The 25,831-nt window shown below is 56.4% G+C and overlaps 1 protein-coding gene across 2 annotated transcripts; it reads right to left on the minus strand.

Annotated features, from left to right (window-relative positions):
• Positions 1-1,637: 1,637 nt before the first annotated feature.
• PODN (podocan) lies at positions 1,638-24,814 on the minus strand. 2 transcript variants are annotated; one of them, XM_025288713.2, is made up of 12 exons: positions 24,665-24,804; positions 24,162-24,255; positions 16,944-17,254; positions 15,496-15,589; positions 13,907-13,971; positions 12,243-12,352; positions 11,113-11,269; positions 10,702-10,817; positions 9,496-10,153; positions 6,332-6,480; positions 5,037-5,244; positions 1,638-2,572 (listed from the first exon to the last, which is right to left on the minus strand). In XM_025288713.2, the coding sequence occupies exons 3-11, from the start codon at positions 17,247-17,249 to the stop codon at positions 5,064-5,066; spliced, it is 1,836 nt and encodes a 611-aa protein (XP_025144498.2). In that variant the 5' UTR covers positions 17,250-17,254; positions 24,162-24,255; positions 24,665-24,804; the 3' UTR covers positions 1,638-2,572; positions 5,037-5,063. The 2 variants fall into 2 exon arrangements, with proteins under 2 accessions (XP_025144498.2, XP_025144499.2); XM_025288714.2 differs by lacking the exon at positions 24,162-24,255 and having other exon boundaries at positions 24,665-24,814.
• Between the last annotated feature and the right edge of the window lie 1,017 nt (positions 24,815-25,831).

The raw sequence follows: 25,831 nt of genomic DNA on the forward strand, positions 1-25,831 counted from the left end.
GGATGAGACTGTCCTGGTGGCCAGAGTGAGGACAGGCCTGCTTGAGCCATTACATGCAGGAAGCAGAGCACGCGCTGGGCTGCCCAGGGGCCTGTCTGGGAACCATGATGTGGACAGACCACTCTGCTCATAGCCTGGGTTCTACAGGCAGGACCCTCAGGTCAGTCCTCACAAAAGAAACCCATTTCTTCAGCCAGCCTGGCTCCCATCCGTGAATGCTTTGCTTTAAGCAGGGGATGTGCCCAAGAAGTTTTCAGACTCTCCTTCCCTCGCTCTCCTCAGCCTCACAGTGTCTCCAGGAGGCTCACAGGGAACACAGAAGACCCTGGCCACACAGCCTGCTCTGGATGCACTTTGGGGAGAAGATACAGCCCCAGGGTTTTGCACCATGGAGCCCATGAAGCTGGGGGAGGGGATGAGAGAATCAGGAGGGTAATCAAGTCTTGAATATTCAGTGGAAGGACTGATGCTGAAGCTGAAGCTCCAAATACTTTGGCCACCTGGTGCGAAGAGCCGACTCATTGGAAAAGACCCTGATGCTGGGAAAGACTGAAGGCAGGAGGAGAAGGAGGTGGCAGAGAATGAGATGGTAGGACGGCATCATTGACTCAATAGACATGAGTTTGAGCAAACTCCAGGAGACAGTGAAGGATGGGGAAGCCTGGCGTGTTGCAGTCCATGGGGTCGCCAAGAGTCAGCTGAACGACAACAATCACCTGCCTCCCAGGCCCCACTCCTGAACTACCTCCATCTTCCTCCCAGGGTCATAGTCTGAAGAGTCCGGGAAGGGCCCTAGGCTCCCCCTCCCACTATAGGGCTAGAGGCTATAGAATCCACCTTGGGAGCATCCTTCCTTCCTTAAGGCCTAATCACCTATGACAGATCAAATGTCCAGCTATCATAACTCTTCCCATGGTGTGGCCTGCCTTACTGGCCCCCTTCCTGTGGCACATCTCTGCTCCATACGGATCAGGAAGCTGCTCTTTACTGGGCTCTACAGCAGCATGCTTACACACCTCTAGTGGTGGGGGGCCACCACTTCCGGGACACGTGATCCTCTGTGGGGCGGCTCTGCCTGGCAGACGTTCTTCTTTGCTCTGAGCTGGGGGCTGCTTTCTTCTGGCCCAGCTCTGGCCCCGCTGGTGACGGTGACACGCGGGGCTAGTCTGCCACCTCTGGGCAAGCCTGCAGGGACCAAGGCCCTGAAGAGGGTTCTGCTCCAGCTCCCAGGCCTGCCTCCAGCCCCCTTCGCATCCCAGCGTCTGCTATGGGACGGACCCCATCAGTCACGCCCACTCAGTGCCCAGGAACTCTGAGCAGCCCAAAGCCTGAAGGTCCTCTGCCTGGATGCTCAGCCCCCCGGGAGCACAGAGTGGGCTCACAGGCTTTGTGTGGTGGTCCTGGCCCAACCTGTTGACCCCCACCGAGTTGAGGGGCTGCACGTGCCCCCAGGCCACCTCACCTTCACTAAACCCTGCGTCCCTGGACTTCCTTCCGTGGGATGACTCTGTGGGCCCCCAGAACTGCACTCTGCGCTGACTCCTGCTGGTCAGAAGGTGCTGAAGTGCTTGGGTCCTGCCCGGCCGGCCAGGCCTCAGCCCAGCACCTGGCAGGAAGCACACACAGACACGGCCACAGGCTGCCAGACAGGGGTAATGCTTTTATATTAGTTTTTCTGTAACAAGAAAAATCAGCTTTGAAGTTTTTATCATTTTTTTTCCTTAAAAAAGAATTAAAAAAAAAAAAAAAAGGCACCCAGAACTCCCCTCAGGCTCAAAGAATAAAAAAGTTCTCTCATCGGTGCAGCTGGGCCCTTCGCTCTTGCTCCACCCAGCCCCGCCACCTCCGCCGAGCTCCAGTCCAAGACCTCAGCAGCCTCAGACCTTCCCTCTGGCATCAGTGGGGCTCATCCAGCAAAGCTGTGTCTGGGCCCGGCCAGGGCCTGGAGGGGAATGACTGCCCCGGCCTTGGGGAGCATGACCGGTGGGCCAAGGCAGCAGTCCTGAAGGTTCCTTTCCCCAAATGGAGAGAAAGGAAGACCCAGTCTGAGTTCCAGAGGGTGCAGGCACCTGGCTGCAGACAGCATGGAGATAACTCTGCGTCTTCTCTGAGGGACAGACGGAGAGGGCAGACAGACAGACAGCGAGCTGGCCATTTCTGGCTGGGGCAAGAGCTGTTGGTGGCAGAGGCTTAGAAGAGCTATTTGCATGTGACTTGTGTATGTGTGTGTGTGTGTGTGTGTGCGTACATATGTCCATGGGGCAGGGAGCAGGTACCCATGAGTGCTGGGGCTGGTCAGACCCTTTGCCTCGTCTGTAGGACTCAGGGACTGAGGGCAGCATTGAGTGTGGGGCCGACAGGGGGATGTTTGGAGGATGCTGTGCAGCTGGCTGTGTGTGGGTGTCTGGCTGTGGATGGACTGCAGGAAGGGGTGGGGAGGGGAGACTGGGTCCAGCCTATGTGTGGAGTGGGGCCTGGTGGGCGCTGCGCTGGGAGTGTCTGTGAGCAAGCCAGAGTAGGGGCACGCAGGGCTCAGGCACGTGCTGCAGAAAGGCTCCAGCGGTCCGTCGTCCTGCAGAACACACGGGCAAGTCAGGGGAGGCCAAGGCAGACCTGCCCACCAAACCCAGCCAGGGCCAAGGGGATTAGAGCTGGGGCCCTGGCAGGGTCAAGCAACTGCAGACCCAAGGGGAAGTTGCCCTGGGAGTCCAGAGCCAGTGGGGGGCACCCACTGGGAGGCCTGGTGTGGACTGGAAACCTCTGGACCCCTTTGGCCTCTCCCGGGGCTGCTGACTGTGGCCAATGTCTCCAGAGGGGCAGATTCTGTCTACCCCGGGACCCACAGTGCCTTCCTGAGGGCCCCAGCACCCCCACTGAATGGCTAGTCACCCCAGTCACTGACCCCTGGCTCTGCCCGAGGACAATGCATGGAGATAAGGGGCTCTGCCTTCACGCCCCTGGGTCCAGGAGTCAAGAAAGGTGACTCCCAAGCACTGCCTCTGGGCTTGCCCTCCACAGTCAGGTAGCAAGCCCAGCACACTCACCCCTCTCTCTGCCATCAGCTGGACCCCTGCTCCCTCCTCCCTATGTCCTCCACAGGATCCTCAACCCCGCTCAGACTTCTCTCTGTCTCAGACCCTACTTCAATTCAACATCCTAATAGTGACCCAGTGGCCCCTGGACCCCCAGCTCAGCTTACTCTGATATCTCTCCTGACCACACCTCCCCTCATGGCTACTCCCCACCACCATGCCCACCCTCCAACCTCCTCCCCCAGGAGACCAACCCCTCCCATCTACACCCCTTCCCTTTCCAGCCTGAGCCCCAGCATCTGCAAGGCAGCCTCTCTCTCTTGCCAGCACCCTCAGTTTCCTTGTTCCTTGCCTTCCTGTCTCACACTCCTGGCCAAAACCTCAGCCATGGAAGGATCCAACTGGCCATCGTCTCCACACCCACCCTGGTCTGCTGAGTACCTGTTGCACAGAGAAACCAGAAGGCATCGAGCAGGTGTGAGTTCACATCCAGCCACAAAGCCGCTGACCTGCATGTGACTGTAGCCTCTGGAGAACTGACCCTCCTGCCCAAGCCAGTCCTTCCTCCTGCTTGCACAGGTGGGGCTACACCCAGCTCTCCTCTCTTATGCCTTTAACTCTTCCCTCAACATGGGCCTCTCCCCATCGGCATTCAAACCAGCTCCGTTGCTTAAAAAAGGCCCAGCGTGAACAGAATCCTGCTGAGCTTCATGCATCCTTCCCACCACCAGCCTCACTCATCTCTTCACAATCAAACTTCTCGACAGACTTGTCTATAATCCCTGAACCCTATCCTTTCCAACCACTTTCTCCACCCTCTTTGCCCCTGAAACTGCTCCCCACAAGGACCTGAAACTGCTCCCCACAACTGACCTCCCTGTAGATAAGTCCAGTGGGTCCGTGGCCATGCTCAGCTCCATCAGTCTCTCTGTTGTGCTCACACAGCTGATTCCTTCCACTTCCTGTGCATGGATGCATAACAGGCATGCACGTGTATATGTGTGTGTGCACATGTGCACACAAGGGCATATGTGCCTGGGGCAGCATGCGTGTATGTACTCACATGCATGCACACATGAGTATATGCAATGGTGTACTTGTCCTGCATCTGTGAATACACAGTAAAGTACATGCGAGTGTATCTGTGTGTGCACATGTGCGGTGTGTGTTTGAGTGTCTGCTTTGTGCATCTTATGAGTGTGAGTGTGTGCACGTTGGTGCACTGTGTGCGCGTGTGATGACCCTCTGTCCTGGGCTGTCTGCAGCTCTGCCTCCCTCCCCTGGTGCTCTGTCCCCTTCCTCCCGTCGCTCCCCTCCAGCTGGCAATCCCCCTCCCTCTTCTCTCCCTGGAGAGCTCCCCCAGCCTCTCGTGGCCTCGGGGACTGTTTCAAGGCCTACGATTCTTGGACCTCCCTCTCCAGCCAGATCTCACTCTGGAGCCCCAGATGCAAATAGCCAGTCCACCCTGGGCAGCTCCCCAGTGCCCTCCAAACTCACAGTTCCCCTTACCAGACCTGCTCCTCCATAGTACTATCGTTCACCTGGAATTCCAGGCTAGAACTGGGATCTTGTCTTCTCCCTCACCCCACGTCCAGCAGGACTAGCTGGGCCCTCAAGTCTGCACCTCCAGACCTCTTTCAGGCCCATCTGCTTGTCTGCATCCTCACTGCCCACCTCCAGCATCTCTGGCTTGGGTTGCAGCAGTAGCCTCCTTGTGGGCCCCCATATCCATTCCCTGCTTCCTCCTTTCCAGTCCTTGGGTGTGTCCCATCAGGGACGCATCGCTGTGGATGGAGGCCCTGGCACAGGCCAGCCTCCCGCTGGCATGCTGTTATCCCCAACATCACACCCAGGGCCTTGAGCACACTGAGAGCTCTAACAGATTTGCAAAATGAACAATGAAGCAGGGTACAGAGGGTGGAGAATGGGCAGAAAGACCCTAGACTGAGGTCAGGGGCAGGAATGTGGTGAAACAGGCTGGGGCACCCCACACAGACCACCCACCTATGTCAGATCCCGTTCACCCAGTCCCTATCGCCTTTCTTCTTCCTCCTCGTCGTCATCGTCCTCCTCCTCCTCTTCCTTCTCCAACCGGCCCCGGTCCTTGGAAACGTCACCAAACTCAAAGTTGCCCTCTATGTCCAAGACCTGCAGGTGCTTCAGCTTCCGAAAGGCACTCTCCACCACGGAGCCCACGGCCAGCTTGTTAAACCTGTGCAGGGCACCCACGTGAGGTCTGTGCTATGAGCCAAACAGTGTCTCCACAGTGACCCAGCCCAGAAGTGGGGTGGAAGGGATGGGTCCTCCAGGAAGACATGCAGCAAGCACAAAAGAAGGGGGCTTAGGAGTCCAGGCCATTACAGGGAACTCAAGGTATTGTGTGGTTACTGCAGCAGGGAAGGGTGACCTCGTAAGGAGGAGAGAAGGCCTCCACCGTATATGCTCTTACTATGATCTGAGGGTGGCAGACACAGGCAAGTCCTCCCTGCCTGCCCATTGGCATTAACCTGGAGGTCTGAGAATGCTCTATGACCAGCCTGAAGTCACCTTGGTGCTGGGTGTAGAGGGGCACAGGAAAGGCCAGGGCCACAGTGGGCTGGGGACACACGTTTGGGAAGGGGAAGGCTGGGCTCTGATCTCAGGCCCCCTCAATTCTCTGTACCTCAGTCTCCTGCAGGAGCCGAGGCACAGGTCACACTGCACCCTGATGTCACCCAGCCTGAGCCTTCTGGGCCACAAAGCCCCTGGGAGTGCACATGCTGCCTTTCTCTGATCTGTCTGACTTGGAGGGGGATGGTGGGAAGAACCACTCTGGTTCTGCTCTCCTTGGGGAGCCGGGTCCCCTGAATCATCCTAAACTCCCAGAACCCACCTGAACATCTGCTATCCTGGGTCTGAGGCCCAGGCCCAGCCTGTCTGGCTGTGGACACAGCAGTCAACTGTGCTTTCTGAGCCTCAGCTTTCCCAGCTGTAAATTGGGGAGATGCTCTCTGTGGTCCCTTCCTGCCATAGGACCATCAAGAACGCCCACAAGTTCTGCTTTTTAAAGTTTCCAAAGCCCTTTCACAAACCAGTGAACCTCACCAGGCCTGGCCAGGACTGTCTCCACCCTTGAGAGTTAAGGGAACAGGAGCTCACTGAGGCTCTCTGATGTAACCAGGGCTCTGCTCAATGGAAGCACTGCTTCAAGCACTGACCTGCTTCAAGCACTGGCCTCTACCTGTGAGTGGTTTCCATGGGCCCTAACCATTCTGCTGGAGCTGGGCAGCCCCCTGAGGGGCAGGGGCAGGGCCTCCTACCTGAGAAAAATCCCTTTGAGGTTGGGTGTGGAGTCAAAGGCATTGGCGGGCACGGCACTAATCTTGTTATTCTGCAGGTACAGGTACTCCAGCGACTCTGGGAGCCCCCCAGGGATCTCCGTGAGCTGATTCCCGGCAATGTCGAGCAGCTGCAGGGGTGAGCAGGGCAGATACAGCACTTGACAGCTTGCCAAGCTCCCACTGACCCGGAGCATTCTAAATCTCATAACCCCGTGAGGCGGGCTCTATAACTATCCTCATTTCCAGATGGGAAAACAGAGGCTTGGAGAGGTTCAGAGATCCATTGCAGGCCATAGGGCCCATAGAGCCTGGAAGCTGGGGCTTGTGACTCCGAATCCTTGTTCTAATTGGCCTATATCCTACCCCGCTCCTTCCATCCGGCCACATGAATTCATGGCCACAGTGTCTGGGTGCTAAAGTCCGTCCTCCTTAACACACCTGTCACCTCCCTCAGACTAAAGACCCCAGAAGGGCAGGGACTAGGTGTCCTCCAGTCTTTAAATCACAACCCAGTTTTGTCGGATGAGGATGGGGGTGGGGCTGCTCCTTTGTGGATCTCAGGGCCATGTGGATGGGGCCGAGGGCCAGGATTCAAGGCCCACAGTGACCCTGGCATGGCAACCAGGCCCCAGACTGGTCAGTGTCAGACTCACCACAGGCTTAGAATCCAGGAAGCAGGTGGCCAGGGAAATGGGGTGGTTTTCCCAGGGAGCAGAGCACAGCTGCAGCAGGAAGGAGCCCTGGACATGCCCGGGCCTGGCTCACTGCCTGCACCTCAGGCTGTCAGCACCCTCGCCCTGATACACACCTGTGTATCCACGGGTGGGCTTCCATCATCTCAGGCTCCCTCCTCACCCTGACAGGCTGGGGCTCAGGGCCAGGGAACTGGGGGCCATAAATCCAGATTCCAGATTCAGGGGAGCACACAATTCAGGCACCCTAGGGAGCCTCCCTGTCACCTTCTCGACCAGCAGGGCTCCCTGCTCCCCACGAATCCAGTACTTCCTCATTCATTCCAGACCTCCTCAGTGCCCGTGGACACTGGGGACATGGAATCCACCGAGACACTTCCTCTGTGCTCGGGAAGCCAGGCTGGCAGGAGAGAGGGACACCACAATCTGACAATGGCAGCAGTGGAACCGGGCTGTGATACGGGGGCCGGGGAGGGGACCGACTCAGCCCAATCAGGGTTGGGGGAGCAGACGGCAGCCAACACGGGTGGGAGCTCTGGAGCAGCGAGAGCAGCTGCTTGTGCAAAGATCCAACAGGCTGAGGAAGATCTTCACCAAATACCCCACTCCTGACTGGACTCACCCAGACAGCCATTTAACCTGCCCATCGTTGGTGGCTTCCTGGAGGAGGTGATAATTGAGCTGAGTCCTAGGTATATGATAAGCTCTAGGAGGGCAGTGACCCTGGATCTGTCTTATTCCCCTCTAGGTCCTCAGTTCTAGAACTGGGTCTGCATGTGGTCAGGGTTCGGTATCAGCTTGTAGAATGAATGAATGAGTAGGTATCACTGGCCTTCCGGCCGAGGGGACAGTATAAACAAAGTCCAGGGCATCTGGGAAACCAAGAAGCTCAGCTGGGAGCAGAGGCAGACCAGGCGCTGAAGGTCATGGCCAGGATTCTGGTCTGGGTTCTAAAGCGGAGCCACAGAAGGGTTCTGGGTGGGTGTACAGTGAGCATGTTTGTTTGTTTTATTTTTTCAAGATACCTGCTGATTGCATGTGGAATATAGGAGTGGAATGTTCCTAGGAAGCTGAGGTCCAGGAAGAAATGGGGGTGATTTGACTTTCTGATATGACCAGTAGGATGGAGAGAAGTGGAGAGATGGGGAGATGTCATGATAGAGTGGGCAGCTTTGGTAACAGTGGTCAGTGGGGGTTAGACGGTGTGGAAAAGGGGATGTCAAGGCAGCATCCACATTTCCGGTGGACACCCAGGTGGGTGTCACCCCCTTCAGCAAGTTAGCCAATGCAGCAGGAGGAGCAGGTGTGGAGGAGAGGGCAATGGGGTTGGGACCCCTTAAGAACTGGCACAAGAGAGACCGGCACAGGTGTCTGGACCCTGGTGTCTGACACGCAGCAGCACTCTCTGGGTGGGGGAGACCCTGGCTGCTCCTGGAGGACCAGCCGCCTCCCACTACTCATCCTCGGGGCTCAGCCCCACCTCCCTGCCTCCAACTCTCAGGGCCTCTCCCCTGCACTTGCCTCAGACATCCCCACCCTGACAGCTCCCCTGACAAGCATGTACTGTGTGCCTCCCACAACCAGGGCCCTGGTCCAGCAGTGAACACAACAGACTAAAACGTCTGCACCGTGTTCTAGCAGGAAGAGCAGGAACAAACAAGTAAACAGATGACCTACTGTCGGACGGAAGAGGTTATGAAGGAAACAAAGCAGAGGAAGGTGGCAGGCGGTGAAGGAAGACCTCCCAATGAGCAGAGCCCTGCGAAAAAGGGCAGAGCTAGGCCTGAGGACATTTGGGAGAGGCGGACCTGGTAAAACAGCAGAGCCTCCCAGGTTCCTTAATGAAGTTCTCTTTCAGCCCTTCACTGGGTTGGGAGGCTTCACTTGTAACCAAGGAGGCTCAGTTCACATGGCCAGACAGCCCTCCTGTCTCGGGCTGTGGCTACAGGAGCCACAGCCACTGGTCAGTCCCAGAAGCCTCAAGTTCACTCCTCTAGACTCTGCAGCCTGGTGAGGTTAACCCACCTCAGGCACCTGCCATCCTCCCCTCCCCCAAGCCCAGCCTTCTCCAGGCACCTATCCTGTGCCCACACGTGGGTGAGCTCCGCTTTCTCATGCCACCTGAACTGTCCCTGTCCTTCAGTCCTCTGGGACAATGCCCCCCACCTGCAGCCATGACCTCCCCTTGTCCCTACAGAGTTCCTCAAGCCTGTCCCTGCAGGTGGAAAGCTCTGCCTTGCCTGCCAGCTGAACTCTGCCCTGTACTGCTATACCATGAGCCCAGACCCTTGGCATGGCCCAGGCTCCGTACCCTAATGCTCAGGCTGCCCAGCAGGCCCTTCTCTAGAGGCCCTGCCCTTCTGCTCCCCCCTCACCCGGGCCCAGCAAATGCGTGGGCTCAGGGCAGCCTGACCAGTAGTATCTTATATGGGCACGGCCCTGGCCCCTTACCTGCAGACCAGAGAGGTCGGTCCAGGCACGGGGTCCCAGGGCCCGGTTGCGCAGCCGGTTGCCGGTGAGGTAGAGCTCTCGCAGCTGGGCCATGCCGGCCAGCGCCCCACGCGCCAGGGCGACCAGCTCGTTGCGCTTGATCTTCAGCACGTGCACGTTACGTGGCAGCCCAGGCGGCAGGGTGTGCAGCCGGTTGCCGGAGAGGTCCAGTGAGCGCAGCAGACGCAGCTTGCGGAAGGCGTCGCGGTGCACCTGCGGGCTGGTGATGCGGTTGTAGCTGAGGTTGAGCTCCTCCAGGTAGTAAGTGGTGGCAAAGTCGTCGCGGCCGATGCCGGTGATCTGGTTGTGCAGGATCATGAGGGTGCGCACGCGGCGCGGCAGGCCGCTGGGCACGCGCTCCAGTGCGTTGTTGTACAGGTGCACTGTGTGCAGCCGCTTGAGGCCCTGGAAGGCCCGAGGGTGGATGCCCTGCGCGCGCAGCTGGTTGCTGTGCAGCAGCAGGTACTCGAGGCTGCGGATGGGGGTCAGCACGTCCGCGTCCACACTCCGGATGGCGTTCTTCTCCAGGTGCAGCAGCACCAGGCTGCGCGGCAGCCCCGCCGGGACCCGCGACAGGTTGTTGCTGGACAGATCCAGGTACTCCAGGCTGGAGAGCTTCCTGGAGGGAAGCGGGGGATTAGGTCGGTGGGCAGGAGCCCACGTGGCACTTGTTTCCAACATTACTCCCAAGGGAGGTGGCAGGAAACTTCCCTCTAACTCATCCCAGCTCTGCCACTAGCTGACTGGGGAACTCAGTCCTCTCCCAGCCTCTCAGTGGTTTGACTCAATGATACATTGGTGTAAGAAGGATCTAGCATGGTTTCTGACATAGGATTTGTTTGAAGACTAACTGTTTAAAGCTTTTTGTCCTTTTAGGCTACCCTGGGCCTAAAAAGCTGAAAATAGATCTGCCTTCAACAAGAATGCTTGAGTTTCTACATTGTACCAAGAATCCAGCCTCTGCAAACATTTCCTTGCCTTACTAGAATTTGGGCAGGACTTACATAGTGCTATTCTTCGGGACAGAAGTGTCAGTAAAGGCACAAGCCTTAAAGTTCCTTCTCCAAGAAAACTGGCCAGGGGCAGGTGGGCAAGGACCCGGCCAGGTGAGCCCTGGGAGGGGCCTCCTGAGCGCAGAGCTCACACGGAGGCCAGGCAGCGGCTCACCAGAAGGTCTCATTGTCCAGGCCCTCATCAGTCAGGTGGTTGTTCTGCAGGTACAGCTCACGCAGGTTGCTCAGCTCGCTGAAGGCACCTGGTGGGATCTTCTCCAGCTTGTTGTTCTGAGAGATGGGTGGGAGGGTGGGAAAGGGAGCATGAGGGACAGCCAAGGGGCAAGGACACAGCCTTGAGATGAGATATGGAGAGGGGTCTGGGGGAGCCATGGGGAGAGGGCCCAGGCCTAAATGACTTAGTGTGGGACTGACGGTCCGGTGTCTGGGTCTCTGTCTGCTCATCTGCAGTGGATTCTGTGCCCCCCAGCTCGTGCCGAGGCCCTGCAGCCTCACGGCTGTGCCCGTGTGGGCCTGGGCTCTCCCCCTGCTCAGGCAGTGCTCCTCCCTGCCCTCTCCCTCCCACCTTGAGGTGCAGCTTGTAGAGGGCAGGTGGCAGGTGCTTGGGTACATGGCGCAGGAAGTTGCTGGACAGGATGAGGATCTCAACATTGCTGGAGCCATTGAACATGTTGTCCGGCAGCCCGGCGTCCGCCAGCTTGTTGTTGTGCAGATACACGGACCTGGGGGCGAGGCTCAGGTTCTCCCTCAACCATCCCCACAGCAGCTCACCTGGTGAGCCTCCAGACCTTGCTCAGGTTGAGCCTGTGACCCAGGGCACCCTCTTCCCATCTCAACAACCTCAGATTCCACCAAATCCAGTTCCCTCTACATAGTCGAGGGGATGAAGGAACCACCCCACAAGTTAGTGGAAGAAACAAGACTTCCTGATCCCTAGTCCCTGCTTCTCCATAACCTTCAAGGTTCTCACTTGTTCCCCAAGTGTTGCAGCCCTGGAGTCCCTGCCTGTCCACACAGCTGGCTCTGAGCTCTGTGGGACCTCCTGAGAATGGAGCCTGTCCCTGTCACCTCTTTGTCCCCAGTGCCCAGCACAGGATCTGGATTCAGAGGAGGTGACCCCTCATTCATTCAGCAAGCATACAGTAAGTGCCCCTATGTGCCAGGACTGTTCCAGATCCTAAGGATACAGCAGTGGACAGAACCAACAAGTCCCTGCCCTCATGGAGCTAACATACTACAAGGAGAGAAGACAACAGAGTGGCACTTGAGGATGTCAGCACCTTCTCCTCCCCAGCACCCCCACCCAACCCCCATTCACATACCTGCGCTGTGGGGCCTCACCCAGAGCAGCTCTCAGCAAGGGCAGCTCTGCCTATTGGAAGAGGCTTCTCTTCCCAGGGGCTGGGCAAGGAGGGAGATACCCTCACCCGCTCCCCACAATTCCCCAGACACCACCCTCTGTCCTCACCTCTGGACTGACTGCTTCTCCTCTTTTAGGGGTCAGCCTTCCAGACCCGGTGCCCCTGCAGCCCCGGGTGTCTGTCACCTCAGCCCTGAGCATGGGGCATCAGGGCTGCACTGCACTGCCCATCCCTCCTCTCTGGGTTGCTTGTACCCTACTCAGGGCCTGCAACCTCTGCCTCAGCTTTCCCCCTTTCCCCAACCTAAGCCCAGGGTCCCCCTCTGACCTCTGACCTCAAGTTTGGCTTCTGACCAAAGGTGAGCCCATAGATCTTGGTGAGATAGTTGGCAGCGAAGTCCACACTGATCAGGGCATTTGGCAGGAAGCGGGGTGCCAAGGTCAGCTGGAAAGGGAAGAGTTGGGGTAGAAAGACCAGTGGAGGGTGAGAGGCCGGCATGGAGTCACACTACCTGCTGCTCATCTGAGCCCCTGCAGTTTGTCTCCTCTCTGCAACTAGAGCCATCTTTCTAAAGTTCCCAATAACACAAAACCAGAACGTCTATGGCTCCCCATAGTCCTGAGCTTGACACTCAAATCTCTCCATCTTGTCCCCTGCCCTGCCCATTCTCCTGGCCTCTCCCCTCACAGCCCCCTGACACTGGCCCTCTGTACAGGCTCAGTGAGCACCCACGTTTCTCCAGCCTCAGTCCACGGTATCCACCCTTCACTTATTCACAGTACTCCCTGAAATCTGCAATATGCAGGCAGAGTTCCAGGCCCTGAACATGTCCTAGGGAACAAGACACAGATCCCTGCCCACACCACCCACACCAGAAGCTTACATCCTAGTGGAGAAGATGATAAACAAGGAATAAAAGCATCAAGAGTGATCACTGCTGTGCCAGGAATTCAAACAGACTGAAGACAATGAACGACTTTGTGGGGTGCTTGGAGAAGAGATGACGGCACTCTAAATGCCATCTGTGGGGGAGAGCACCCACACAGCAAGAACAGTGAGTAGAGGCCCATGGGGGGGATCTGCCAGGTTTGGGGGGTGGGAGCCAGTGGGGAGATGAGTTAAGAAAGCCAGGAGGGCCGGGGACACAGGTCTGCAGGCCTCAAGGAGACATGTGGGTTTCTTCCTGGGCAGAGGGTGAAGCTGTTGGGAGGGTTTTAAGTGGGGAAGGGACAATATAGAGCTAGAGTGGGGCAAGATTTTGAAAAACCCCTCTGGCTGCTCTGAGGAGAAGGGCCACAGATGAGAAGCTATGTTGTCCTGTGCTGGTGGGCAGGGCAGGGGGTTGGGGAGCTGTGGAGAGAGCAGACGTGGGTGAGCCAAGCACTCCTGGATTCATGGCTCTGACCAGTGGTGTTGCAGGTGGTTGGAGATGCCCCTTCCAGAGATGGGGAGTGGCTAGTTCTATTTCTATCAAACATCCAGGGGAGATGTTGAGGAGGCAGGTGGATCTTTGATTCTCACGTGGGAGTAGGGGAAAGCCTGGAGACCGCCTCTGGACGTGGCCTTGATGTAGATGGGTGTTATAGACCAAGGAGGAGATAGCCACCTTAGGAGCTTAGAGAGAAGGGCCAGGACAGAGCCCTGGGGCAGGCCAAATATTGCGAGGCTGAGTGCCTCTGTCCCTTCACTCCTGCTGTCCCTTTTACTGCAGTGCCCTCCCCCTTGAGGCCTCTGGTTGAAATCCCATTACCCTTCGTGGCCCTTCAAATGCTATCCCTCCAGGAAGCCCTCCAATGCCCCCTCCCCGTGGGGATTCGCTCTGACCCCACTACACCGATGTAGGCCTTGGCCTCAGTCATCATCTGACCACTCTGAAGCCCTGTGTTAAAGTGCGGGGTCTGGACTGTGTCTGAGCACCAGTAGGAACCCAGCAGCTGGCCCAAAAGAGGCCCTGGTGAAAGTTCCCTGAGACACCCTGCCCTGCTGCGGGCCCCTCACCTTGTTATTGGCCAGGTACAGGTAATTGAGGTTGGTCAGATGCTCAAATGCCTCCTCCGGGAGCCCTTCAAAGGACAGGCATCGGTCAGAGCCCTGGATGAAGGAGACGCTACAGGGGAGCACGTGAGCACTGACCACCCCACACCCACCCCGCCTGCCAGGACAGGGAGGCACTGCCTGGGGCAGATGCGGCTCTGACCCCTACCCAGCCAGTCCCAACAGGCCTGCCCAGTGCCACCCCACCCCCAACCCCACTCTCAGAGGCCCAGGCTCAGAAGAGCAGATGGCAAGTGTCCGCTGAGAGATGGCTGATCCTTCACCTTCTCAGGGCAGCCTGGGTGGGAATGGGCACCCAAAAGATCAGGCCACAGGGCAGAGGACCTGCCAAGAAGGAGTGTGCCCCTGGGGACAGCTCCAGAGGGTCAGAGAGAATCTTCACACCCAGCCCCAGGCAGGGTAGGGCAGGACAATGGCTTCTGAGCCCCTTCCCACCCCCGCCCGGCACCTGACCCTCTCCTGCCCCATCTGGCAGATGCGCTGTCAGAACCCAGCTGTCACCGGGAGCCCAGCCAGGCTGGCCCTTCTCCAGTCCTGAGGTCGGCCTCTGACACTCAGTTCTGAGCTCCCAGACCCTCAGATGCTGGGACTCACCCAAGTATCTAACAAGAGGGAACAGTTACATAAACTGTGCTGCATCCCTCTGTGGAATACCCTGTGTCAAATGATGGCCGTGGAGAGTTTTCAGCAACATGAGAAATGCTGCTGAGCTAAGTGCTAAGTGAAACAAAGCAATTATAACAGTTATAGTATCAATACTATCGGTACAGCTATGAATTAAAAACACAAAGAAAAAAGACTGGATTGGATTGTGGTGATGGCTGTACAACATATAAACTTATAAAAACTCATCAGATTATATCTTTGAGTTGGCTAAACATTATGGTGTATAAATTATGCTTTTTTTTTTTAATGGAAAGAAATATACCAAAATGTTAATAGTGATGAACTTCATGTGGCTCAGCTGATAAAGAATCTGCCTGAAATACAGGAGACCTGGGTTCGATCCCTGGGTAGGGAAGATCCTCTGGAGACGGGAAAGGCTACCCACTGCAGTATTCTGGTCTGGAGAATTATACAGTCCATGGAGTTGCAGAGTCGGACACGACTGAGTGACTTTCACTTTCACTTTTTAGGTGGCAGTGGCAGGATAATGAGTGGGGTTTTTTTGTATTCTAATTTCTATATTTCCAAATTTTCTACTATAATTAGAAACTATTTTCATCATCAGAAAAAAAAAAACTTTTAATATTTGAGGATTCTACACTCTTTGATTCTAAAGGCCTCTGTGATTCCTCGGACGCTGGAGTCTGAGCTGCTCTGAAGCCTCTCCCTTGATCAGACTCCCCGGTCTCAGAAACACCCAGCAGTGGCTGTTAGGCAACCACAGGAGCACGTGCCGTGGATCTGGAGGCCAGCCCAGCCCAGGCCTGCTCTTTCCCACATGCCAGGGTCTGCAGGGCGGGGCTTTCCCCATAGGCACCTAGTTTCCTGTCTGGGGTCCCAGCCCCCAGCCCTGGGCGATCCCTCACCTCGGGAAGTCAGGCGGTTGTTCTGGAGGTTCAGCGTCTCCAGTCGATGCAGCCGGGAAAGCTCCCTGGGGTAGATCTTCTCCAGCTGGTTGTTCTAGGTGGGGAGAGGTGGGGATGGTGAGGAGGCAACACAAGGGGGGTGCCCAGGGTTCCTGCCCCATTAGAGGCCTGCACCCAGCTCAGTCCATTCCCAGGAGCCAGTCCCTCCGTTGGGCCCCTTTGTTGGGATTCTGCCCCATGGTGGACAGACCCTGGGGACTGGCTCTGAGCCAGGCCCACATGTGGCTGTTGCAGGCACAGCAGTATCCACAGCAGAGGTGCAGGCCCCCCTTCTAAGAGTGCAGGTGCGCACACACACCCACACACAGATATCCACAGGCAGTTCAAACTTAGAATGCTGTCTTCCCTCCAGAACTGTTCCCACTTAGTGACAGGTGTCCCCAGCCCATGCCCCCCTTCCCCAAGCCAGAAACCCACCTTTGGTTCCTGGCCCAGGGGACCCCGCTTCCCCCTTGAGATGCTTTAAAACCTGGGTCGCGTAGCACCTCCTCCAGAAGCCTTCCTGGGTTGGATTGGGGGCTGGACTAGGAGCTGCTCTGGCCTCACAGCACCAGTCCTTCAATTTCTGTCTATTCCTTCTACCTGTTTAGGTCTCTGCCTCCCAGATAGACAGTGAGCACCTCACAGGCAATATATGTCCAAGACCTTCCTACTTGCCTAGCAGCCCACACAGGACCAGAAGCATAGAGCTGGTTCACAGGAACTACTTGGTGAATGAACCAAGAATAAGTCCTGTCCTTGGCTTGTCTCTTTCCCTCAGGGTCCCTTGGTCTTGGGCTCCCACCACCGCCAGTGCAGACCCATGGGGGCTGTGTGACCATGGGCCGGTCACTGTCCTTCTCTGGGCCTGGTCTCCTTTGGAAACAGGTGCAGCAGATGAAGGTGATTATGGTCGCATCAATGCCCCCAGAGTTCTCATTTGGGATGCTGTGTCCCACTTCGGGAGGTTCTAAAATCTAGACTGGGCCTCAGCTGGGGACAGCACTAGACCCCCCGAGCCCCCAGGGTGCTCCTCGGGGGTCTGCTGTGTGTTCACTTTCCTGGTCCGTAATGGTGTCTGAGGTACCCTGTCTTCCCAGAGGGTCAGCTGAGGGCAAGTCTGTGTCGGAGCTCAGACAGGTCCTGACTCTACAGACAGCCTCAGCCCAGACTCCTGCCACGAGACAAAGCAGGTCATAACATCACAGGGCTCTGTGCCCGGGATGTCAGAGCCGGGATGCCCCTGGTGGAGCCATCCTTTTGTCTGACCTGCCCTAGCGCCCTGCGTCTGGAGGGTGGGAGGCCATGGGCAAGGACTGTGGTGGGGGTGCGGTGGTTCCAGGATGGGAGCCACATGTGTGGGGCAGCCCCCGGTGACCGTGACCACTGGCACAGCGTCCCAACCTCACCTGCAAGGACAGGTGGTTGGTGTGCTCGGGCAGGTCCCCTGGGAACTCGCGCAGGTCGATGCCGCCGCAGTCCACGACCCCCTCCTGGGAGCAGGCGCAGTCTCGAGGGCAGCCGATGGTGGCTGGGCCGCGCCCCGGCTCCTCAGGGCTCAGGACTAGCACCGGCTCCTCCTCCGAGAATTCATTCTCTTCGGGGCTCAGGCTGCGGGCGCCGCTTCGGCCAAATCCTGGGGCCCTCACGGCGAGCACCACTCCCAGCTGCCGCGGCAATAGCAGCAGGAGCAGCAGCGCCCAGCCCTGGGCCATGGTGCCTGCAGGAGGGGTCAATTCAGACTCACCCAGAGGCGGGGGCTGACTTAACCTATCAGGTAGCGCAGCCAAAGGACTAGGGCCCATGGAAGTCATGCTGGGGCCTTCCACGCCACAGGGCAGAGCCCCTCTAGACCCTGTCCTCTGCACACACAAGCTCTGCTGGCTGCCGCCCTCCCATCCACACCCCCTTATCAGCGCTGCCCTCTGGCGGCTGGGGAGGGGGGATGCAGGGGTGGGAGTGGGGGGCAGGTGAGCTGAATCCCTGTCCTTAAGCAGATCTGCAAAACCTCCCAGAACCCTCTCTGGGCCTGGCCTCAAGGGATCTGTACCCTCATTTCACAGAAAGGAAAGCTGAGGCCTGGGAAGAGCTTGGACTTGCAGGGCTTGGCTTGGACTTGGCTGAGCTCTCACTGTCCTGGCATAGGCAGGGCTGGAAGGGGCCTGTCCGTTGAGCAGCCACAGGTCATGGTGGGCCAGCAACAGGTCTGGGACACCACAGGTCTGAGGTGTCCCAGCACCTCAGATTGCCATTCCAGGATCTTCAGGACATGGCCCTGCCTCTCCTCCAGCTCCCACACTCACCTGCCCTGCTTATTGTCTGTTTCGTGTTCCTCCCTCCAGGCCTTGGGATGTGCTGTTCCTTCTGCCTAGAACCGCCACCACCCACCCCCCTCTCCCCGCCCCGCCTCTTGTGCAATCAGCAGTTTCTCCAAGAACTAACGCCAGTGTTAGGTCCCCTGGCATAGGAGATGCCCCGGGGCTCTGTATCACTTTGTTCCCCCAGGGCTTGGCATGAGTTGAAAATGTGATGTTTTGTGTTTCTCCCACACAGGGCTGTGAGCCATTCTCTGTCCCTGCGTGCTGCACACGGAGTAGTCATTAGTGAATGGAGCTGCTACTGCCTGAAAAACACTCAAGTCCTCTCTCTGGTGTTTGCACCCTCCCTCACCAGCAACCTGTGGTGCTCTTGTGGTCAACTGCCACCTGCAAGAGACCTCTCCCCAGCATGGTCCCTTAAGGCAGCAAGGAGCAGGTAGAGGGATGGCCTTAGGCCACTGGGGAAGATGCTGGGGTTCCATCATCCAGGCAGCCATGGGCATGGCTTAGCTCTGGGCTGGTCCCTGGAGTTCCCTTTAAGAGACTCACTTAGCAAACATCTCTGGGGTGTGGTAAGTTGGGACAAGCGGAAGCTCTGGTACACGGACTCTGGAGTCATACACACCCAGGTTAGGTGGGTGAAGCTGCTCTCACTATTGTGATGCTTACGGTGCAGGTACACGACAGGCGTCCAAGCCTAGACGCACCCACTCTGCAGCCTGAGGATCTCTTCCCACCATGAGCCCAGGGATCACAGCCCAGTGGTTAGAAAACTCTGATGAGATGCTGGGTCTGGGAGGGTTGAGCAAACAGGGAGCTTGATGGTGATACTGATGTCTGGTTAAGCAGGCATGCTCTGAGCCAGCCGGGGCTGTGACCTCTGCTCTGGTCCTCATCAGTCCTGTGACTCTGGGCAAGCTTTGCCACCCTCTAAATCTCACATTCCTCCCCATCCAACTGGGTGGCCCCAGAGCTCTCCTGTTGGGGGGACTGTGAGAGTCAGCGGGATGCATGTACTGCACACAGTAAGTGCTCAATAAATGTTAGCTCCCTGCTAGTTAGCTCCACCACTAATATCCAATCCATGGGCACTGTTGATGTCCCAACAACAACACTGTCGGTTTCAGAAGCCCCTGCTTCTTCCCCTTCCAGCACATAGCTCCTGATTGTGCCTTTCTGGCCCAGTGCTAGGCCCACCTCCTCACTGAAGATTTGCACATTCTATTCTTCAGTGAATTCTGCTGCCCCATGGCTGCTGCGGTATTTCAGATACTGCTTAGCCTCACTTGTTGGCTCAGCCAGCTCTTGAAGGTGAGGCCTCATCTAGCCCTGTGCTAGGCCTAGGGGATACAGGTAAAGTAGATAAGGTCCCTGCCCTTAGTCTCCAAGAGGCAGCAGACCCCAGTAAAATAACCACTGCCCACCAGCCTACGTAAGACCTGTAAAAGGGGCATGAGGCCCCAGAAAGAAAGCTGTGAGGAGAGAGAAGACGGCCGGCAGCCAGACTAGCTTGACCCATAGGTAGGTCCACAAGGCCTCGGCAGACTCAGGCCCCTGAGGCAGCAGAGAACCAGGGGGCCCAAGCACACACGGCTCCCAGGCTCCATCAGCAGCAGTGATGGATGCATGCTACAGCCTGGCCCTGCCTGCCCTACCACACCCCTCTGCCTCACGCCCTGACCAAATGGGCAATAAATCCTTGGCCAGTCTACTGACCGTCTATTCCCAGGGCTCGTTATAACCCCCCAGCTATCTCAACAGCTTCCAGCCCCTGGAGCACCTGCATTAGACCTGAGTCTCCCTAGCCTGCCTGACTACCTGTCTAACCCCACTGCAGATCCAAACTCTGGGAGACGAAGTATGGGCACAGGCCCAGGCCCCAGATTCAATCAGGGCAGGAGGCCAAGAAGAAGGATCCTCCCCACAAATCTTATACACTCACTAGACCAGCTAGTTCTCATCCTTCACCTTCAGTTTTGCATCTATAAGGATCTGTACACTGTATCTATGCTGCTGCTGCTAAGTCGCTTCAGTCGTGTCCGACTCTGTGCGACCCCATAGACGGCAGCCCATCAGGCTCCCCCATCCCTGGGATTCTCCAGGCAAGAACATTGGAGTGGGTTGCCATTTCCTTCTCCAATGCATGAAAATGAAAAGTGAAAGGGAAGTCGCTCAGTTGTGTCCGACTCTTCGCGACCCCATGGACTGCAGCCTACCAGGCTCCTCCATCCATGGGATTTTCCAGGCAAGAGTGCTGGAGTGGGGTGCCATTGCCTTTTCCACACTGTATCTACACAAATATTTAATTTATATTAACATATGAACCAGATTGAAAATGTTATCACCACTACACTATAGATAAGCAGCTGAGGCCCAATGGGGTTGGCCAATATAACACAGCTGTTAAGTGGCAAGGCCAAGTTCCCAGCCTGGGTCTTAACCACAAAGCCATGGAGCCTTTCCCTGGGCCAAGCACAGCTGGGCACTGAGGACCCAAACAAGTGACTCAGGTATGGCTGCTGCCCTTAAAAACCTCACATAGCTACTGCTCAATATGGTGGCTGCATGTGGCTATCAGCACTTGAAATGTGGCTACACTAAATTGAGAGGTGCTATAAGTATAAAATGTAATATATATGGATTTCAGACAGTACCAAAAATGTAAAATATATCCTTAATATTAATAACATAAATATCTCATTTATTTTTATAGTATTATATGACAATATTTGCACATTTTGAGCTAAATTAGTAAAATTTTGCCTGTTTCTATCATATATTAGCATAAATATGGAATCTAGAAAGATGGTACTGATGAACCTATTTGCAGGATAGTAGTGGAGAGTACCTTGGACTGCAAGGAAATCCAACCAGTCCATCCTAAAGGAAATCAGTCCTGGGTGTTCATTGGAAGGACTGATGTTGAAGCTGAAACTCCAATACTTTGGCACCCTGATGCAAAGAGCTGACTCATTGGAAAAGACCCTGATGCTGGGAAAGATTGAGGGCAGGGGGAGAAGGGGACGACAGAGGATGAGATGGTTGGATGGCATCACCGACTCGATGGACATGGGTTTGGGCGGACTCTGGAAGTTGGTGATGGACAGGAAGGCCTGGCACACTGCGGTTCATGGGGTCACAAAAAGTTGGACATGACTGAGTGACTGAACTGAACTGAATTGAATGGAGATGCAGACATAGAGAGCAAACTTGTGGACACTGTGGGGGAAGGAGAGGATGGGATGAATAGAGAGAGTAGCATTGAAACATATACAATATCATACGTAAAACAGATAGCAGGGTGGGAATTTGCTGTATGACGCAGGGAGCTCAAACCCAGTGCTCTGTGACTACCTAGAGGGGTGGGACAGGGTGGGAGGTGGGAAGGAAGTGCAAGAGGGAGGGCACGTATTTATAACTATGGCTGATTCATGTTGCTATATGGCAGAAACTAATACAATATTGTAAAGCAATTATCCTCCAGTTAAAAATAAATTAATTTTTTTTAAAATGCTTTGCCTGTTTCATTTTACCCTTTTTAACATGACTTCTAGAAAATTTTATGTCACACACAAGGCTTACATTGGTGGTTCTCATATTTCTGTTGGTCAGTGCTGGTCTAGACATTTTTTGTAAATTGAGTATTATAATACCAGTGTCATCAGAGGTGTGATAGGGGGAACCTAGAGTCCACAGGGGCCCAGAGGAGGCCTAAGTATGTCCGAGGCCAAGAAGACTTCAAGAAAAAGCAATGCTTTATCTAGCCATAAAGGATGACTATCAGGCAAAAGGAAATGGGTGATACAAGCAAGGGGGTCAGTGTGTGCAAAGGCCCTGGGGCAAGAGCACTCACGTGACCTCTACAAAGCTCACTAGAGTATCTGGTGGGGGTTGGGGGACTGGGCAGTGGCCATGGTCCAAGCCAAGAAAAAAGTAGAAAGCCAGATTAGGAAGAGTATCCCTTATCTTTGGAGAGATGAGAGGTTATTGAAGAAGTGGAGTGTGGCATAGGTAGGCTTATGGAGGGACCAGCGAGGAGCTCATAGAGGCTGTGCAGTGCTGCAGGCAAGGGATAACAAGACTGGTCTAGGCGGAGGGAGCTGCTGAGCTGCAGGATGGAGAGGAAGAGGTGGTTTCAAGGGAGTGGGAGGAGTAACAGGGCTTGGAGAGTGATGACCCCAGTTCTATGTCCCCCTTCTTCCAGCTTGGCCAGCCACCCTGAGGGCCTTGGGATCCTGGGTAGCTCCAGTTCCACCACCTCATTTGCTTGTGACTTTGGTGACATCACTGACCCATCTGAGTCTCAATTTTTTTGTTTTGTTTCTCTAAGAAGGTGGAGCAAGATAAGCCCCCAAGTCCCTTCTTTGTGCTGAGCCATGTTGGAGCTGTGTGTGGAAGAACAGCCTTTCAAGGCTTTGGAAGTCCCCAGAGTGAGCAGTCCTGATGAGCAGAGCTCACACTGTTGGGCGAGAGGGACAGTTCAGTCTGTTGGAGTTGTTCCAATCTGAATTGCTGTGTGCACCTGGATGAGTCGCTTCCATGCTCTGAGCCTCTGTTTACTAGTCTAAGCAATGAGATAAGAGCTCCTCATGAGGAGTCAATGAAAAGACATGCCCAGCTGATGCTGGAACCCAGCAAGTGCAACATACTTGGGGTTACTGTTACTGTGGAAATAGCTGGAACCCACTGTCACGCACCCACCCCTACCCCCCGGGAACCAAACCTTAAGGCCCAGAACTGCTTAAATGAGGGGTTAAGGCAGGACTAGAAGAAGGAGGGTGAAGGGAGATCCAAATCAGGAGGTCAATCCTCAGCCCCCAGCACCACCTCCCTCCTCCACTCAAATTCAGTAAAGATTTGCTGAGCATCTGCTCTGTGCTGGGCCCCAAACGCTGTATCTTACTGACTACAACAGAAATCCCAAGACTAAGAATGAGTCTTCCTACTTTGCAGAGGAGAAAACTAAAGCACAAAGAGGCTCCCACTGTTGCCCATTCCCAGCAAGCTGCTACTCTAATGCTTTTGCCTTGGGAAGCCACTCCTGCTGGGTTAGGGAGTTCTGTGATGCTCCCGCAGCACCCTTCAGGGCTCAGCTGAGCTTTCCCTGACTCCCTAGGCAAGGAGCAGGTGCTCAGGAAATGTTTGCTGAATGAAGGAATGTATTTGTGAAAGGCAGACTTGGAAAGATCTACAATATTATTATCTGGTCTGATTTCCTCAGTTTACTCATTAGTATTTTAAAGGCAAGGCCAGGATTAGATTTTGTGTCTTCTGACTCCTGCTCAGAGCCTTGGGCCGGTCCTGAAGACTGAGTAGGGATTCTTCTGGTGGACAAAGGGAAGGAAAAGGCACTCAAGGCAGAGGGCAAGCCATAAGCAAAGGCACAATGTGGGGAGGGTAAAGAGGAAGGTGTGTTTAAGGAAGGGTAAACAGGGAAGGGAAAGTCAAGTTTCCAAGGGCATCAGGCACTCTGCTAAGGGGTTGCTGATAGGGAGCTATCAAGGGTTCTAAGGAGATCATGGTCAGAGCTCTTATGTAGGACTCTACCAGGCCTAAAGGTGCAACCATTAAGTCACCCCTGTCCCAAGACTCAGATAGAAGGGACAAAGATGCTCCCTCAAGATTTCATGAAAGCATTCATGTGAATCTGACATTTCTTAACTTGAAAAGGCTGGCCCTGGACCCTAAAAGGGGACATGACCTCCCAGGGGCTCCCAGTGGGGCCTTCTGTAGCTGGGTTGACCACAGCATCACTTTCCCGGACCAGCTTGAAGTCCAAGGGTAGACGCTCCAGTTTGTGTGTCCCTCCATCTTTCCATGATGCTCTGCAAGGTGCAGGGTGCGCATCCTTCCGTGCATCCCAGACTCGGATCCGGACGATCATTGCCGCAAGCACGCTTGTGTCTGCTCCTCTCCTGAACTTCAGGCCGCCGCTACCGCCCACCCCCAGCCTCAGCCCCAGCCCCGAGGCCACCAGCAGCTCGCCGCCCCCTGTTCCACCTGACGGCGCATCAGGTATTTTAATGCCGGATCGCATCCCCCGCCCAGGCCCGCCTGGAGGTTTAAGGACCTGCAGCCTAGGAGCTTTGAGCGCCTTCGCCGGGGCGCGCGAGCCTCGCCCCGAACCCTGCACTACGCCGCCACCCCCCAACCCCCTTCTCAGTCCCGCTGTCCCAGCGGGGAGGCAGCCGGATAGACAGACAGACACCAGACACCAGCTGAGAGTTCTGGCTCAGCGACTGCGCGGCGCGGGGCTGAGGAGCCAAGCCCAGAGCGGGTTGGGACAGGGACGCGCGGGCTCCGCCTCACCTGTCCGCGCGTCCTGGGAGCAGATCTCTGCCCCGCTACAGGCCTCAGTTTCTCTGTCTGTAAGGGGGTCGAAGAGTGGGCTATCTGGGATGATCTGACGTGGAAAGACACGGGCATACTCAGCGACCAGGGTCCAAGTACAGGGCTCCTCTACCCTCCCCGTTCCACCTGCCCCTACGTTCCCTGTCGCCTGCCCCCTTCCACTCCCCCCTCCCATCCGCCCGCAGATTCTTTCCAGATGTGCGCAGCGGGAGGGGCCGGGGCTGGAACCAGTCTCCGGCCGGAGATGAGAACAGGCCCCTGCCGTGTCGGGACCGCGGAGGGTCGCGCCCCCTGAGGCAGATCTCTTTGGCTGCGCCCTCCGGGTAGGGCTCGACTGAGGGGGCGAGATGCGTGGCCCCGCCGGGCCAGCTGCTGGGGCCATCGTACCAGGGCGGGAAGTCCGAGTCCGCTGCCCAGCCAGGTCCCGGCCCTCGGCCCACCCGGCCGCCTGCGCCCGGTACCTGCTGCGCCCGCCGGCCCACCGCGCTCTCCCGAGTCTCGGCTGCGCTCCGCGGGCGTGAGCTCCTTCCATTCAAGTCCAGCCGTGCGCTCGGCGACCGACGCAAGTTTTGTTGTGGGTTCTCTCCTCCCCGCCTCTCCCCCGCCCCCACCCCCCCGCGTGCATCTGCTGGACGCCGGCCTCCTCCGGACACAGGCACAGGGTCCCGGCAGGCGCGGGCAGGGGAGGGCCTGCCCCTCCCGGCGTTGGACCGGACTGAGCCCCACTTCCCCCGGAGGAAGAGGCGCCGCACAGACCCCTCACCCCTCTCCGCCCTGACGGGGCCGCCGTACCACGCCCCCACCCCTCTCTAAGAGACTGGGAAGGCGGGGTGCCTAGCCCGCGACGCTTCCTAGTTCCCAGCTTTCCCAAGTGGAACCGGACCCCCTCCGGGCCCCAGCACCTGAAGGACGGGCGGGAGAGCGGGCCCCTTCCACCAAGTGCGTCTGAGTTCTACCTCCCTCCGGGGAGAGGATTTTGCAACAGCTCCAGACAAGAGTACCTTTCCGTTCACTCTCCTACCTTGGGGTCCTGGGCCGTGGCTAACTGAGCAGCGAGCCAAGACACTGCTGTGCCCCTTCCTGGAAAAGTTCCCCCCAACAACCCTCCACCCCTACACCTTGGCCCTGCGCCCACAGCCTGGTGAGCCTTGAAGGACGATAAATTGGGCTGAGACTAGGGTGCATGGAAATCCCAGTCGCAGAGAGACTAAGGGGGTGAGCCGTGAGCCCTCGTGGCACCATACTGCTCCCAGGAGCTGAAGACGTTTCCAAGTCAAGGAGTATTAACTACTAGCAGCTGAAACAACACCGTTTGGCGCCAGGGTCTTTGGCGGTAGAACACGATGGGGCTAGGTTAGGTGGTACTTGGCACTTCCACTGCCTAACTAGGCTCTCCCTCATACCTGCCCTGGCCTGTGGCAGAGCACCCACAGCTACCTTACCTGGCTGCCCTCCTGCTGCAGAGGGGAAAGGATAAGTAATTCAAACTTGGGACTACTTGTTCAACTTCAATTGCCAGAGCCCTGAATGAATGGACAGCTCATGTTAAGGCTCCAGACCTTTCACTGCAGCTGCTACTGGATCCTGATTGTACCACATGCATTACTCTCTAACCTTTACAACCCTGC

This window comes from Bubalus bubalis, chromosome 6 (assembly GCF_019923935.1).
Source record: "Bubalus bubalis isolate 160015118507 breed Murrah chromosome 6, NDDB_SH_1, whole genome shotgun sequence".
In the NCBI taxonomy this organism is placed as follows: Eukaryota; Metazoa; Chordata; class Mammalia; order Artiodactyla; family Bovidae; genus Bubalus; species Bubalus bubalis.